Source organism: Marmota marmota, unplaced genomic scaffold, assembly GCF_001458135.2.
Source record: "Marmota marmota marmota unplaced genomic scaffold, marMar, whole genome shotgun sequence".
In the NCBI taxonomy this organism is placed as follows: Eukaryota; Metazoa; Chordata; class Mammalia; order Rodentia; family Sciuridae; genus Marmota; species Marmota marmota.
In genome coordinates, this window is record NW_026000037.1 from 47,008,208 (window position 1) to 47,025,697 (window position 17,490).

The 17,490-nt window shown below is 31.1% G+C and overlaps 1 protein-coding gene across 21 annotated transcripts in view; it reads right to left on the reverse strand.

Annotated features, from left to right (window-relative positions):
• Window positions 1–17,490, reverse strand: part of Baz2b (bromodomain adjacent to zinc finger domain 2B) — a 362,220-nt gene that overhangs the window by 62,510 nt on the left and 282,220 nt on the right. For 16 of the 21 annotated variants that reach the window (XM_048812354.1, XM_048812353.1, XM_048812351.1 and 13 more), the window contains 2 exons: window positions 17,194–17,295; window positions 4,620–4,830 (listed from right to left, as the gene is read on the reverse strand). In XM_048812354.1, the coding sequence (XP_048668311.1) occupies window positions 4,620–4,830; window positions 17,194–17,295 (313 nt within the window). The remainder of the gene's footprint in view (window positions 1–4,619; window positions 4,831–17,193; window positions 17,296–17,490) is intronic. The other 5 variants (XM_015479215.2, XM_048812349.1, XM_048812355.1 and 2 more) reach the window with 1 other exon arrangement.

Consider the following 17,490-nt stretch of genomic DNA (forward strand, 5'->3'; position numbering starts at 1 on the left):
AAGAGAGACTAAATCTTCTATAATCAATAATTTTAAGGACAATTTACTTCTCATAATTTCCAAGAAAAAATGTATGAACTTGGGTGGTAGAAAGGCATAAATAATGGCCCCAATTCTTCATTCCTCCCTTTAAACATGTCATTCACAATGTGACGTTGCAGCAACTTCCATCAAGAAGTGGAATGTATTTTGTCCCTCGATTCTGAATTCATCTATGGTCAAGAATTAGCAGCTATAATGAAAGTAGAACCTGAAAGGGTATTTGTGCTCTTTCTACTTTTGCTCTTGTGCCTTGCCCATTACTATAAGGACATATTTGATTTAGGCTGCTAGAGAATGAGACTGACCCCACACGTGTTATGAAGTCCAGCCAAGGTCAGCAAAGCTGTTCAGTTAGCTTACAACTGATTCCACTTGCACCAGCAATTAACACTTAGCATTATATGCTACTGAGGTTTGATGATTATTTGTTAACCAACATTAATGGGGCAATAGGTATAAAGGCTATGAAATGTTACTGCTTTTCTGTGTTGGCAAACAGTCTGAATACTTCTAACTCTAGAAGTGGTGTATCATGATATCATTTTAGAAAGCACCATTTTAACACACCCACCACAGGAACTAAGCAATCCAGACTTTGGGAATGGTACCAGGAGATCAGAAATGACTAAGTGAACTATAACTCCAACAGAGAACATGTAGAATGCAGACTTTGAATCACCTCTTTAAAAGACCCCTGTTGCTGCTGATGGACAGAATCACAGCCTCTGGAACAGGCTGTGTTTCTCCTTTGTTAACAAAGCAATAAAACTTCTGTATAGCATCACTATACAGAAGACATTGTTTCAAACATTGTATCTGAGGAACAATATAAAGAACCTATAAAACTATATTCATCAATAATGAATATGCATGATTGCTAGCTCCTAAATCACTTGAGCTCTATCAATTTCCACCACTTAGTGAACGCAAGCATTGTTGTGTTAAGTTTACATGATCTTCACAACTACTTTATGAAATAAGCAATGCTGTGCCCAGGTTATAAATAAAATACCTAAGGCTCACTGAAGTTAAATAGCAGAGACAAGATATAAACCCAGGTCTGTCTTTTCAGCTCCACAGTCTATCTGCTAGAACTTCTAAAAATCTTTAAGCAATATTTGAATGCCTTGAGATTTTAACTAAGAATGTAATTGCATATTCTTGTAATAAATGGTTGCTTGCTATGGATAATTTTCTGTCATGAACATTTAAAAAAAGGTGAGGAGAAGTAAAGGGTATAAGTTTATCTTGTAAACTGGAAATGTTGATGAAAGACAAAAATGAAGCTAATGCTACTAAAGTATGTCTCCCAATATTCCAATAATTTCAACATTGAGGAAGCATAGACATTATCAAAAATTTCTGGGTCACACAAAAAGATCTCCTATATACTAAATACTTTCAGGGGAAAAAAAGCCTCTACCCTTGCATGCATACTCAGCAACCTCTAATAATATTCTTGAAGAATATAATCTCATCTATAATAATATCAGATAAACACTTCCTTCAACATTAAGAATTGAAATGAACCCTATTGAACTCCACTATAAAGGCCTGAAGATGTGCTAAATGATTCTAAAAACATTTCCTGGAAAATGTGACATAAATATAGTCTTTTGTTCCCCTAAAAGAAGCTGACTTTTAATAAAGAAATTCTGTTTTATATATATGTGTGTGTATGTGTGTGTGTGTATATATATATATATACACACACATGTATATATGTATGTTTGTGTATGAGTGTATCAGTAAACTTCAAGCTTCATAGAAGTACATAGTAATTTTTATTTTTAAGCCCTGTGGACAGAAAAACATCAAAAAATCCACCTCATATCTTTTCACTTTAGCAAGAAATATACAATCTGAGTAATCATTAAAATTTATATAGCTTAAATTTTACATTTTGAGCAGCTGGAGGGGAAAATGTGAAAAGAAGAAGAAAAAAAAAACTAGAGATACTATGGAGCAAAGAGAATGAGTTAGAGATGCAGAAAAAAATTCACCTAGGTAGTGGGGAATAAATTGCTCCCATTATCTACTCATTTATTTGGCTTCTGGTTGCTGAATATGTTACATATAACATTTGAAATGTTAATTTGAAAAATATCTTTTATGATTTAAGAAATCACATACTGCTTTAATTTCAAAGATAAAAGTTAATTTTTGAAATAATGTTTATTTTCACTGAATTAGGGATCTTTTAGACAGAACTGATGTCTTTGGTTTTAAGACACATTTTAAAACATTTTAACATCTCTAAAAATCAATCGATGTGTTAGATAATTGGCAGCATTTTATCTTCTTATAGCTATATAATAAAATAATGGTACACTGTATACACTATATGATATCTCATGTTCTATGACATAAAAAGGACAGGTGCTATTGGATACTTTGGAAAATTTGAAATTTAACAGTATTCATCAATTAATAAGCAGGTTTATTTATACAGACTAAAAGTGATTCATTCTTGTTTTCTTTTCTCCCCAGGAAAAAAACATGAAAACTATACACCATACAGTTATAAAAATGATTAATAATTATTTACTGTTAAATATTCAATCCTTACATACATGATGAGAAAGAACATATATATACAGTTACTTCAAAATTTACAGAAATTTCAAAGTTAACCCATGGCAATGGGGGAGAAGTATGTAATAGACTAAAAATCAATTTGAAAGCTAGAAGGAGAATAAAATATTGGGTAAAAGTAGATTAACTTCTATTTTGTTACAATAAAAACATAGTTAATTTTGCAAATTTATATTTGCCATTTCAGATATAATGATATTTGTGTTGGATATACAAAGAGCCCATGTTTTAGCTATCAGTTAATTTTGAGGACTTATTTTATGCAAAACAATACATACATTTAACCATTATGCATTTTTCAGAAGAATTAATGGATTATTGAGAATATTACCTTTTAAAATTTATGTATGTTAATATATCCATTTTTTTAATCATTACTGACAGCTACCTGGCAGAGATGAAAGTCTTACAAAAAAAAAAAAAACAAATAAAGTAAAAACTAAAAAAAAAATTGACTAACATATTAAGGTAGAAAAAAATTTACAGGATATTAAGTTATATGGTAGGTTGTTAACTTACATACTACTGGTCAAAGTTTGAATTGGTATAGCCTTTTTAGAGACAATACTTGCCAGCTATCTACCAAAATTAGAAATGGTATGTGCAGTACATGTTTAAGTAAACATGATTTATATGTTTATTTTGTGCAATATATATTTATTAAGACACTGTGATAGAAAGGATTCACTGAAGAGACTGGTTTAATGAAGTAGAGCTACACGTGGCATCATTCACTACTCAGTGATTAAAAGACAGATTGGTTGGTTTGTAAGCACTAATACAGAAAGATTCAAGATAAATGGGAAAAGAACAAGCTGAATAGTATGACATTATAAGTATATTTATTTTAGAAATCAAGAAGGATGTAAATATGTTTGAATGTATGTCTGAATATGTGTGTACACATTCTAGAGAGTTTTTTTAAAAAACCCTCCTAATGATTCCACTAATGAGGAAGAGTAAGTGTCTTTCGTTTTACAGCATTCTGTTCTATGAGCTTTTTTCATAGATACTTTGTTTTAAAATAAAAACAAATATGCCAATATTATGGTGGTGTTTACAATAAATAGAAATAAATATTTCAGGCATTTCCTCCAGATTTTGATGTTTATTTATAGAGAAAGTAAAAGAAGTAAATTTATGTTAGTCTTTTAAAGTAATTTTTCTTTACTAAACCTTTGTTTTACATTATCTTATGTCTTTACATGTAAATAAAAGCTTGCAAATAAAAGTTATCTATACATGTTTCTATGTTCTATGTTAAAAGCCTTCACATTTGTAAACAGTAACTAAATGCCATATCAGAACTATTTTATTTTATTCAGCCTTCTCTGTGTTATATGTAGCATGGCTTTGTCTTGATAATTTATGCATAATTTTGAATCGTGAATATATCTTAGGTTATTATGAGCACTTTCAGTTTGATAAATGATACATTCTGGTGATATTAAAATACTTTTTCATATAGTTCTATTAATTGAGCATTTTGAAAATACATACTATATCCAGACTATAGGAGAACCCAAACTAAAAGACTGGTTTACTTACCAGTAATTGGAGTTCTCTGACTGAAAATTTATTCCACAGATCCACATATTTTGGAGTAATTCTCATGTACCACCTCAAGGAATCGGGAGCTGTTAAAAGGAGAATTTCCAGAAGGTTGGCACGACCTTAAGGCAAGTGCCAAGTGCTGGTTGATTCCCTTTCTGTGCAAGCCTTAATAGCTTAACACCCACATTTGTAATTCTAAACACATGGGATAGGATGTGTTTATAAGTATGGCTCTTGAAAAATTACCTAAATCAAAGAACTCCAGTTACCAGTGGGACTCCTTATTTTCTCATTTATTCTAACACAAATATCTATTATTTAGAAACTGAGAATAGTGTCATTCATTCCTAAGTATAAAAATGTAAAAAATATGTTTAGCATAATTTTTAGTATAATTAGCACAGTGTTACGTACATTACATTTCTTACCTTGAGCCTGCAGTTTTCTTAGCAATTTGGCATCTGTGTTATCTAGGAATTCTGCACTGCCAACATTTGGAGGTCGACCCTTCCTACGTTTCATCCTGGATTCCTCTCTTGCTCGCTGTCTATCTGGATTTGGTGGTCTTCCTCTACGACCTTCCATTGCCCTGATTCGAGGAATGACATCCTCTTCTTTCAAAAGACACCACTGCATTCCCTTTTAATTAACATTTAATAGAAATAATATATTACAAATACAATAAAAATGAGATATCAATATGTCAGAAAATTCTAGGTAAATATTTTGAAATTTATAAAGCTTATACACATTTTAGCAATTTTATTTTTTAAAGTAAATTTAGATTTATAATTATGACTTTGGCATGGTTTTAGTATTCCTACTTAAATAACAATCTTTATTAATTAATGTATACATTTGCATCTATATCTGTAAACATAGAGAAATATATCCTTTTTCTCCCCTTTTCCAAGTCCTGGGGATTGGATTCAGAGCCTCACACGTACTAGGTAAGTACTCTACCAATGAACTACATCCTGAGACCTTTAAATTGCCCATGCTGACTTCAAACTTGTAACCCTCCTGCCTCAGCTTTCCCAGCAGCTGGGCTTACAGGCATGTTTCACTAGGCCTGGCTTAGAGGTATACCTTAATCACCTTTTCTGAACTATAACAACCATAAAGTTGACAGATATTTGAAAATATTAGTGATGACCACCCTTGGATTGTTCTTTTGGGTAATCAGTTCAAACAAAAGCTACCCCCAAAATAGATGAATGTTCTCTTTACAGGAATATTATAGCTAATAAATGAAGACAGGAAATAAGAGAATATAAACATTTTGTAATACTTAATGAATTAATGTATCCAAACATTGAACTTGAATGGATGCTTATCACCCAAAAGAGAGACAACCAGACCATGTTAGCCTCCTAATGAAGGCTCACACTATCATCTATAAAGTCTTACCCCTAAAATCAAAACTGCATTTGATCAAGCCTCTAGATTTAATTACTATAAGTTTAAAGAAAGACAACTGAGAGATATCTTTTACACTAACTATACAGCAAATTCTACAAATGACCTAATTTCTTCAACAAGTAAATTATGAGAAGAAAAAGATCTGTGGGAAGATTAAATTAAAAGATGTACTAAACAATTCCAATATGTGGACCTTACTTAGATATTGATTCAAATAAACAAACTGTTAGGAAAATTTTAACAAAACGATTGAAAATTTTAATAATGACATTTGATGATATCAAGAAATTATTAGTCATGTGTTAATGAAAGGAATATTGTTCTGAGAAATATGTCCGTAGGTGATTTGGTCATTGAGTAAAATATACATAAACATATGGTATAACTATACATCTAAGGCATATGATATATACAAGCTTATACATATGACATAAGCTTGATATAAATGTACATGTGTGTGGGTATGTGTGTGTAGCATATTGTTTCTGGGGCCACAATGAACAAAATAACACAAAATTAAATCAAGAATAAGAGAAAATGACGCAATTAAGAGGTGAGGTAAAAATGATATGTGTAAGGGTGTCAGTGAAACAAGGGATAATATATTACACTAAATCTTTTTATAAGCAGGAGTATTCTATAAAATGACAATAAAAAGTATAGTAAATGCTCACCAGTAACATAATAATATATTATTCTATTAATATTATGCATTTTGTACAATTGTATGTGTCATTCTTTCAAATGATTGGCAGCACAAGTTTGTTTGCATCATCATCACCACAAATGCATGAGTAATGAGTTATGCTCTAATGTTATAATGGCTACAATGCTACTAGGTGAGAGAAATTTTTCAGCTCCATTATAATCTTATGGGACCACTGCAGGACTGGTGGTCCACTGATTGGAAACATGGTTATTTGGCACATGACTATATTTCAAAGCATGATAATGATACTGTGGTTATGTATGAAAAAAAAAGGGTCCTTATCTTTAGAAATAAAAATGAAAAATTAACAGATAAGATGTATGATTTGCTTCACAAAAAAGACCTTGAACAGCCAAAGCAATCCAGAATAAAAAGAACAATGCTGGATGCATCATAATACCTGGTATTAAAATATACAACAGAAGCATAATTACAAAAACAGCATGGCATTGACATAAAAACAGACATATCCTAAAGGTATAGACTAAAGGACCCAGGAATAAACCCACTTATCTATAGTCATCCAATTTTCACAAAGGTGCCAAAACCATAGTTTGGAGACATGACGGCCTCTTCAACAAATGGTGCAAGAAAAATGGGATATCCACGTGTAGAATATTGAAACTAGATTGCTCTCACCCTATATAAAAATCAATTCAAAATGGATCAAATACTTTAATGTAAGATCTGAAGGAAAACAGGGGAAACGCTTCAAAATACTGGCACAGGCAACTATTTTGCTCAGGAAATAAAAGTAAGAATTGACAAATGGGATTACATAAAATTAAAAAGCTTTTGCACAGTGAAGGAAACAACAGAATGAAGAGAAAATCTACAGAATGGGAGAAAGTCTTTACTAGCTACATATCTGACAGAGGATTAATACCCAGAATATATATTAAAAAAAACTTCAAAAAGTTAACAAGAACTATTAATAACAACCAATACATAAGCAAATGATATGAACACAGAATTCTCAAAAGAACAAGTGCAAATGACCAAAAGTTATTTAAAAAAATGTTCAATGGCTTAGGCCACCAGGGAAATGTGAATTAAAACTTCACTGAGATTCCATTTCATCTCAGTAAGAATACTGATTATTAAAAAAAAAAAAAAAGTAACAAATGTAGGACAGGAGAGTGAAGGAAAATAGCCAGGTGCAGCATTGCACGCCTGTAATCCCAGTGGCTCAGGAGGCTGAGGCAGGAGGATTAAAAGTTCAAAGCCAGCCTCAGCAAAATCGAGGTGCTAAGCAACTCAGTGAGACCCTCTCTCTAAATAAATTACAAATAGGGCTGGGGATACGGCTCAGTGGTTCACTGCTCTTGAGTTCAATCCCTAGTACCCCTGCCTGCCAAAGAAAGGAAATCCTTACTCTGTTGATGGGAACGATAATTACTATAGTCACTATAGAAAACAATGTGAAGGTTCCTAAAAAAAACTAAAAATAGATCTACTACATAGATCTATAACACTCCTGGGGAAATGAAGTCAGCACCCAAAAGAGATACTCACATGCCCATGTTTATTATGGCAATATTCACAATAGCTAAGGTATAGAATCAATTTAGTTGCTCCTCAAAAGATAAACAGATTAAAAAATATATGGTACATATACAGAATGGAGTATTATTTAGCCAGAAAGAAGAATAAAATAATTTCATTTGCAGGAAGATGGATGAAATTGGAGGTTATCACAATAAGCAAAATTAGCCAGACAGAAAGTATTGGGCCAGGCACTGTGGCACACATTTATAATCTTAGCTACTTGGGAGGCTTAGGCAGGAGGATCACAAGTTCAAGGCTAGCCTCAACAACTTAGCAATACCCTCAGCAACTTAGAGAGATCCTGTCTCAAAATAAAAAACACTTGAGATGTAGCTCAGTAGTAAAACACCCCTGGGTTCAATCCCTAGTTAAAAAAAAGTAATACATGTTTCTTCTTATATGTGGAAACCCCAAAAAACAAAAACAAAAAACAAAAAAAAAAGAGAGAAAGATAACTGGAAATAGAAGACAACCTAAGGGAAGAGAATAGGGTAAAAGAGGGTGATAGGGAGGGTGGATACAATCAAATAATGACACATGCATGTATGGAAATACATCACACAGCGAAACACATTAACTGTACAATTAATATGATCGAAAATATAAGTAAAATTGAAAACAACAAAGATTTTTCTTTAACAAATTTTTAAAGTGGAGAAGGAGATAGGGCTATTTGTAAAATAATATTCAGCATAATGACAAATAGTAAAGCTGATGATAAATACATGGTATATTATTCTATGTACTTTTGTGCATATTTGAGGTTTCTCCTTATCCTCTGCCTTCTGGAGCACACACAACAACAAAATACAGCTGTACTCTAAAAATAATTCAACTTAGTGCTAAACACAATCTGAGTCAGGTTTTCAAATATCCTGTATATGTTAATCAAATAAAAATATATGTTTCATTACCTCACTTACAGTCTTAAATAATGTGTTCAGATACAGAAGAGGTACCCTTTTAAATAACTGACTTCTTATTTCTTAACTTTTCTTTTTAAAGAGTGAATTCCTTTAGTGTATATTTAAGAAGAAATTTAAATGTACTTTTCTCTTAAAAGAACCTTAAAGTAGGAATTTTTCTTAAACATTGGGAGCAATTTAAAATAATCAAAAGTTCTCGAGTTTTATTTTATGTGATGATTACTAACCTTAGGCAAAGAATCAATCTATCTATCTATATCTTAGTTAAAAGTTACTAAAAATACAAATACTATTACTTGCTACCGCAATGGAAAAGAGTTAATAAACCTATATTCTAAGTACTATATTTTGTTTCAGGCATTTGAGTACATTCTATATCTTAATCTTCACAACTTTCCTAACTAATACAGTAGGTTTTATTGACCTTGTATTACAATAGAAAGAATTCAAGCCCAATGAGGTACACAGACAGCAAGAAACAGAACTGTGATTCAAATCCAAAACTGTCTCATTCTGATACTACATGCTCTTGTACTACATGTACAAGATGTACAAAGATGTTACAAAGCTGTTATTATACTCGATAAGTGACTGATCAAAATATTCTGTCTTGAAAGCACAGCCAAGATTATATCTATAAAAGACTGTCAGAAAAAATTTAATGCATATAGTCCACATCTATGTGCATAAATTAAACCTATATTAACTCTATTCAGTAATTTTTTTAATATTTATTTTTTAGAAGTAGTTGAACACAGTACCTTTATTTTATTTATTTATTTTTATGTGGTGCTGAGGATCGAACCCAGGGCCTTGCACGTGCTAGATGAGCGCTCTACCACTGAGCCACAATCCGAGCCCTTCCCTTCAGTAATTCTCATGCTAAATTTTTTTTTTTTTTAAATTATGAAAATTTTTTTCTAAGTATTCAAATGAAGTAAATAGGTTCAACAGTTGTATCAAGTGCAAAGAAAACCTTTGGAACAGTTTTATGATAGGGCAAGTCATGTTCACCAGCAAGGGAAGCTTTTAATTAGTTTAGGTTTTCATTTTCTATTGTGCTCTTAGAAATCAAGGCTGCATGTACCACATTACTTGAAAAATATATTGGTAACATAGAAAAGAGAGAGGCTCATAAAATAATCTGTAAACAAATCTGCATTAAGAATTAGAAAATTCATTTCAGACCAAGATTTAAGAGTTTTATCAACTTTTCTTTTCCACATACAGTTTTCACATAGTTATTTAACTAGGAAAATATATTTGTTTCAAAAAGTGGTAGTATATGTGGGTGCCCAAAACTTACCAACAAACATAGTGATATTATTATTTACACTTTTGCCGTTGGTATTTAGAAAGTAAATACTTTCTAAAGGGATTGCATATACTAGATTACATGTGATGTCCCCTAAATTCTGGATTTCAGAAAATGAGAAAAGGATGGCATGGAAAACCTAACTTCATACTATAACCTCAATTCACTCAAGAGCCAAATAATTGTGAGGAAAAGTGAATATACTTTATCACTTGACTTATATGCTACTAGCTTTTTGGGTCAGAAATTGTATATTTAAAAAGTTAATTATTTTTCTTAATTTCTAAGATGTAAAACAGTAAATGTTTCTTGGAAATTATCTTTCCTAAGTTTTAAAAGATATAGATAGGAGCTGGGCATAGTGGTGCACACTTGTAAATGAACTCATTTAAAAATATTTTCGGCATTCAGAAATTCAAAAGAAGAGTCACTATGAAATTTTATTTCAATATGACTTTCCTGTTTCAATATTTCTATTTGCCTTCAATAATGACATTCCAAAGTATAGGTGAACATTTCATGAGCAACTGGTTTGTTTTCACCTTTCTTTCAGACAATGAATTGCCTCATTGGGTTTCCCACATTCTATTCAAGCTAGAGTCAATCTGTGGTTTAGCAGCAATATGTTTAGGTCTTAACAGTTGTTCTCAAGTCTCATTCCTGCTTCAATTTTATATCCTAGGTTGTATTTTGCTTTTGTTACTCCCATTTTGTTTGATTTTGCAAACCTGTAAACTGATTTATTTTGAAGGTAAAGCAGTATATAAGTAAAGGGAGTAAACCAGTCTACCAAAAGGTAATATACTGATCTATTTGCCAAGTTACTGAGGATTTTCTAAAAGTTTTAGTGTCACTAAGACTTTGCTGCACCAATTTTAACGTGGATTTGCAATCCTGTGCTACTAAATGCTGATTTTCAAGTTTAATATCTAAGATAACTGGTATGTCTTAAATGTTCCATGTTATATAAGTGAATAGAAGAAACTCTCTTCTACTCTACTCATCCTTTTCTAAATCAGGACCTATGTTTACCCCAGTCCTTGCCTGTAGTACTAAAATAGCTATAGTGTATGTTTTAAATCTAGATTGAGATATTTGTTCTGACAATTTTAGGTGTTAGTTATTCAGAGAATTGATTATTTACCAAACTGATTTTTGGGTATATGATTTTCAGTAAATTTAACCACAGCTTTAGTAAAGGAAGTTTTTACCTTTCTCTGAAAGTTTACTTTAAGAATCCTTTACTTTCAAGTAGTTTACATAAAACTTTCAGAATGTCATACTAAAAGGGAATGGACTTACAGGCATCCTATAGTATTTGCATTTACATTACAGATGAGAGAACTAAGTAGGTTTCAGTTTTTCAAAGCAACATAGGATGCTGAATTTCCCTGAAAAAATCTAAGAAATCTTAGGGCATGAGCAAAGCAAGGGCATCAAATATTTCTGACAGTATTTGACATTTCGTATTTTCAGAAAAACAGTAATATAAAAAGTCAGAATTTGTTGGATTTCCTTACGTCTCTCTTTTAGTTTAGTATTGTGTCTATTTTTAGTCACTTGACAGTTCAGAGGTAGGTAGTGAGTGCTTGATACACTATACTTAATAGCATTAGAATTAGTAATCTACTTTAGTCATATAGCTTCTTAACACTACATACTATTTTGAATATCACTTCAAAAATGTGAAAGAATAATAGCTGTCTCTAGTGGGGGAGGGGTATCATCTATTAGAAACAGTTGAGAAAGATGTGCTTTGAAACAACTGCTTCCATAAGGCTGACTTCACTATCTAGTTACTCACAGTAGGTTACCTTCTGAGAGTGATAACTTTCAATATTTCCTCTTCAGCTCCACACTTGGACTTGTCTAGCCACAAAAATCCTACCTGGTAAATCAATGACATAAATTTCTGGACTTTTAGACTTCTGGTACTGATCCTTCATGTTCTCAGTGTCCAAATGTGCCCACAGCTATGTTGCACTAGGTGTGACAGTTAACAGCAAAGAACTCTGGTTGTTGACTCCCAATCTTTTGTTCTTAATTTGAAATAATTACCAGCATTACAATTGTGCCAGAGATTGTGTGTTGACTAACTTATTGTGAAGTTTCCTCTTACATTTAATTAACAAAATCTTAATTTTAGCTGGTCAGCATCAGAATAAATTCTCCAGAACAGGGTGCTCTAAACCAATGATCATAACTTCTATTTTTCTTTAGTCTCTCCAGTAACAGTGATTTTTATTCAACTTCTGGCTTTCAACTTTTCTGCAGTAAAAAATAAGTTCACAATTTCTCTTATGGAAAAAATGCCTTCAGACAACATTTATTTGAGGGAAAAATGCCTGCCACTTTAAATATATTTGCCATAAACATTTATTAATTAAATGACTATGAAAAAAGGCTCTTTTCAGAAAGAACTACACTTTATTTTCCATATGGCATTATACCATTTGAAGAATGCTTTTTTCCCCCAAATATAACATCTTAAATAGAAAAAAAAAGCAATGATTTCAGCATTATTTTTAATTGTTTCATCTTTGTATCTTCCTTTGCATTTTTGGACTGAGTGATTAGATATTCAACACTTGAAATGCTTCTGAAATTCCCAGGTTTTTTTTTTAAATGATCATATGTGTAATATTTGTGCTTAAATGTTTTTTTCTATAATTCACAAAAAATGTTTTTTAGTAGATCATTATATATTTTAAAATAATCTCTGTTACTTATAATTGAAACTTTCATATATTCTGAGGAAAATGTGAATAACTTTTATTTTAGCATTATATTTAGTTAAACAAAAAAACTATGTTTTACCAAAATCTAACTTGACCTTACTTTCTATTATTCTGACAATAAACTAAAATAAAATAAATGACAAGCATTAGGTTCAACAAGTTCTATATAATGTAACAGAACAGAAATCTGTTAAAAAGGAAAAAAAAAAAACTCTTGGGCTGTGGATATAGCTCAGTTGATAGAATGCTTTCCTCGCAGCACCACACACACACAAAAAAAGAAAGAAATTACAGGATACCTAATTAAAGTAACTAAATAATAAAGAAAATAATTTTAAAAAAACCTCTTTATCGTATCTTATACCCTTTTCTAAACTAAAGAGGCTAAAACAGCCCACAGAACTTCATTAGAAGGTAGCTAGCCAGTATAGCACAGACTTACAGACAACATTACTATTTGTTTCATGATGTTTATCACCCCTAAAGTTAAGGTAGTAAGAAGTGTTTGATATCTATCAGTAGATGCTGAGAGGTGGCTGATTCTACAAATCTCTGACCATACTTGTGGACTGAAATAAATAAAACTGATAATGATTAGATTAAAGGCTTTTTACCCCCATATCTTAATTACTCAATTCACTTCAAATTAAGGGCTTCTTTTTTCTTTTTAGAGGTAATCATTAGATTGTTGTTCTTTGGGTAAGAATGAATTCACTTAAATGTCAATAAATATGAGTTATCATACATATCACTATTTCTTTTTTTTTCTATATCTTGTTTTATTTATTTTCTTATATAGTGCTGAGGATCGAACCCAGTGCCTTATGCATGCAAGGCAAGCGCTCAACAATTGAGCTACAAACCCCAGCCCTTAGTCACTATTTTCAACAAATGTTTATTGCTAAAAATTCGTATTTAATTATTATCTTAATATCAGAAACATTAAATAAAAAATGATTAATTTATACAAAATAATCATCATTCTCCATTGCAGGTATTTACCTTCTAGGAGAAATTATCTCCGTAGTTTCATCTATAAAATATAAAGCTTTGAAAGACCACTGATGCAATTTTTGAAAAGTTTCAATTAAAACTAGAACCTGCAGAACTAATAATTTTTATTGGTATATTTTAAGAGAAGAAAGAAAAACATGATGGTGAAAACATATTTACAAGTAAAATATTTTATTTGGAGACTGATTTAAAATGCTAATAGGGCTAGGATTTGGCTCAGAGATAGAGCACTCGCCTAGCACGGGCGGGACCCGGGTTCGATCCTCAGCACCATATAAAAATAAAGGCATTGTGTTGTGTCCATCTACACCTAAAAAATAAATATTTAAAAAAATAAAAGTAAAAAAAAAATAAAATGCTATAAATAAATTAAGCTGTTGACAGTGGAGCATGGCAGGCTGAAGCAGATTGATCACAAGTTCAAAGCCAGCATTGGCAACTCAGGAAGACCTTCTTAAAAATAATATTTTTATAAGGGTAGAGATGTAGCTCAGTGGTAGAGCGCCTGCCAAGCATGTACCAGGACCTAGATGCTATAGTCCCAGGATGGTGAAAACCAACAAACAAGAGTACTAATGAATATGTAAATAAAACATATCATTTCCTATCACTCAATGGATATATAAAGCCTGGAACATTTGCGATCATTATTTACAATTTCCAACCACAAATTCTAAGCTTTATTTGAATTACAACCTGGAGAAGTATTATTTTTAAAAGATATTGTTTTTTACATTAAATACTTAATACAAAAAAATTTCAGAAAACAAAATACAAAAGAACATAAAAAGCAAAACAAAAAAATCCACTCTACTGTCAAATATTACACGCATTTTTAAAGTTTTGACACATTTCCTTTTGATCTTTTGGTATGTACAATTTTGCTTTTTGATACATTTTTAGCCATTAAATCACTAATAAAATGTGTATAAAGTTAGATACATTATAAATACATATAATTATCACTGCATGGTAGTATTTCATTTGTGCCAAACTATATTGTAGATATTGTGCAGAATTTAAACTGATCAAAATAATTTCATATGATTACTTAAACAAAAATATGTAACCAATTTTTACATAATTATACACATATCTAATTAATCATATGCTTATCTATACAAATGAAAGAAGTGCATATGGCTCTACAACTATACACTTCTCTAATTAATTTTCTAAAACACCTATTTAGATTACTTACCTGTTCTCTAAAAGTATCCTGAAATGAATCCAACTCACTCATTTATTTTAACTAAGAGAAGTGCTTTCAAAATTGCTAATATTTCCCCCTAGCACTCTGTGGAAATGTTGACAGCTGAACATATTATGATTTTAGTAATTCATCATATTTTGTTGATTAGAATTGATTTTAACAGACAATATGCATTTGAACAACACTGATTATGTTTAATAAAAAGTGAATGAATGTCAAAGAACATTCTGCTTTGGGTAATAAGGCTTTATAGATTAAGTCTAATTATCACTGATACAAAACTAAAAATCCTTTATATATTGAATAGCAATTAGCTTTACTCTTAGAGCAAAAATCTAGTGAATTTAAAAACATAAAATATCTTTGGCATAAATAAGTGAGGAGCTTATAATATGAACCAAAGATTAAAAATAAGAATTAAAAAAATTATTACCTTATGTTTTCTGACTAAAAACCTGATCCTATACATATGGATGAGTAAAATAGCACTGTGGTTGGTGCTATTTGGTGGTTGGTGGCAGTTTTAGTCTAAATTGTTGTTGTTGTTGTTGTTGTGTGTTAACAAGTAAAAAGAAAAATGAAAAAAAATCACATAATATATTTTTATAAAAAAGTTAAACCTGAGGTAAATACATTTTTGTATATTAGAACTACCAATAAAGAGTCAAATAGATCTGCATACAATTTGTTCCTTAAAAAGTCATGGACAACAATGGCAGAAAATAGGTTACATGATGTATATGAAAGCATATTTTTTAGAACCTTGAGTTCTTTTTAAGACCATGTATCCTTAGAAAATCCCTAAGTCTTTTAAAATTACAGAATGGGAAAGTCTTTTCTACTTCTCTCTCTATAAAATCACTGGGTTAAGAGAGGATTGAAAAGTCTTCCTATTCACAAAGAAAATACTCAATGCCAGAAAAAAATTTCTTTCTGTAGATTATAATGTGTCGAAAGAAAGGTTCAATGAAGAAAGCAAATATTGGGCTGGGGCTATAACTCAGTGGTAGAGCACCTGCCTCACACGTGAGAGGCACCGGTTTTGATCCTCAGCACCAAATAAAAATGAAAAAAGATGTTGTGTTCATCTACAACTAAAAGAATATATATGCGTGTGTGTGTATGTATATATATAATTAAAGAAACAAATATCACCTTCAGTTGGCTGACCATTTTAACCTTTTTGAAATATTTTCATGCATATGATCTAATTTTAACATTGCCATAATTCTAGGAGGCAAGTGTAATTATTATTCTATTTGGCATATAAATAAATTAAAGGAGAACAGGGTATTATTTTATTACTGTTGTTCAGAATCACAAAACTATTTTATGGATTAACAAGAATCTAGGTCTCATTCCTCCTTAAAAGGGGACTCCTTTCAATGGAGATGATAATGTCAAAGGAAATAATAAGCATACAAAGCACAAGTAAGGAATAAAGGGAAAACATTAAAGGAAACACACAGGAAATGAGATCTTCTTAGAAGGTTCTTTTTGGTGACTGATAGGTTGTATACTTCAAGCTCAAAGGAAACTGTGATGATAAATGTGTGTAATTAATTTAAAATTCAGTTTCTGCAGAAACATAAAAATTTCACTTCCCTAATTTTAAGGATCCTTACTTTCAAATTACAAAACTTGTGAGAGTACATCATATGGTGTGACTTAATCAAGTGGGAATTTAATTTCTTTCCGTTCAAAAAACTAAAGCATATTTATCCTCTCTTGGGCTCATTTACAATAATGTGATTTTCCTATTTGCATTAGTTTAAAAATTTTTTTTTACCTTTTAGGAAGTAGTATATTTCTCCCTATATTTTACATTAACATGCAGTTACTTTTATGCCAGTATAAACTATAAAATTACTGACTGAATTAATAAACAGGAAAAAGTTTACTTAAATATGAAAAAGAAGTCTGTTATGTCAAAGCTCCTTGTTACTGAAACAGAGTAAATTGAGGCCTTAGTGTTTACCACAAAGTTTTATATATAGCTATATTAATTAACTAACAAAAGGCAATGCTTTGACTAATTTCAGTAGTGAAATTTACTTCATTGAGGTTATGGTTACTACTTTTTGGTTCAAAGACTATACTTTTTAAAAAGTGGATACCTGCGGTCCATCTCTGGCTTCATAGAAGTCACCCACTCTTATTTTTGCACTGAAGCTGAAATTGTCCCTTGAGATATCCATTATTCCATTTCTGCTGAGATACTGAAAAAATCACATATTTTTCCACTTCAGGTTTTAATAATTACAACCCAGCTTTGATGTATAGCTAGCTTCAGGACACTAATGTTTTGTATATACTATCAAGGGGGCTTTGGATTTGTAGATCAACTTAGGTTAAGCATTTTAGACCCACACAAGAGAATATTTTGCATCAAAAAGTTTATGTGAGAAAGGAAT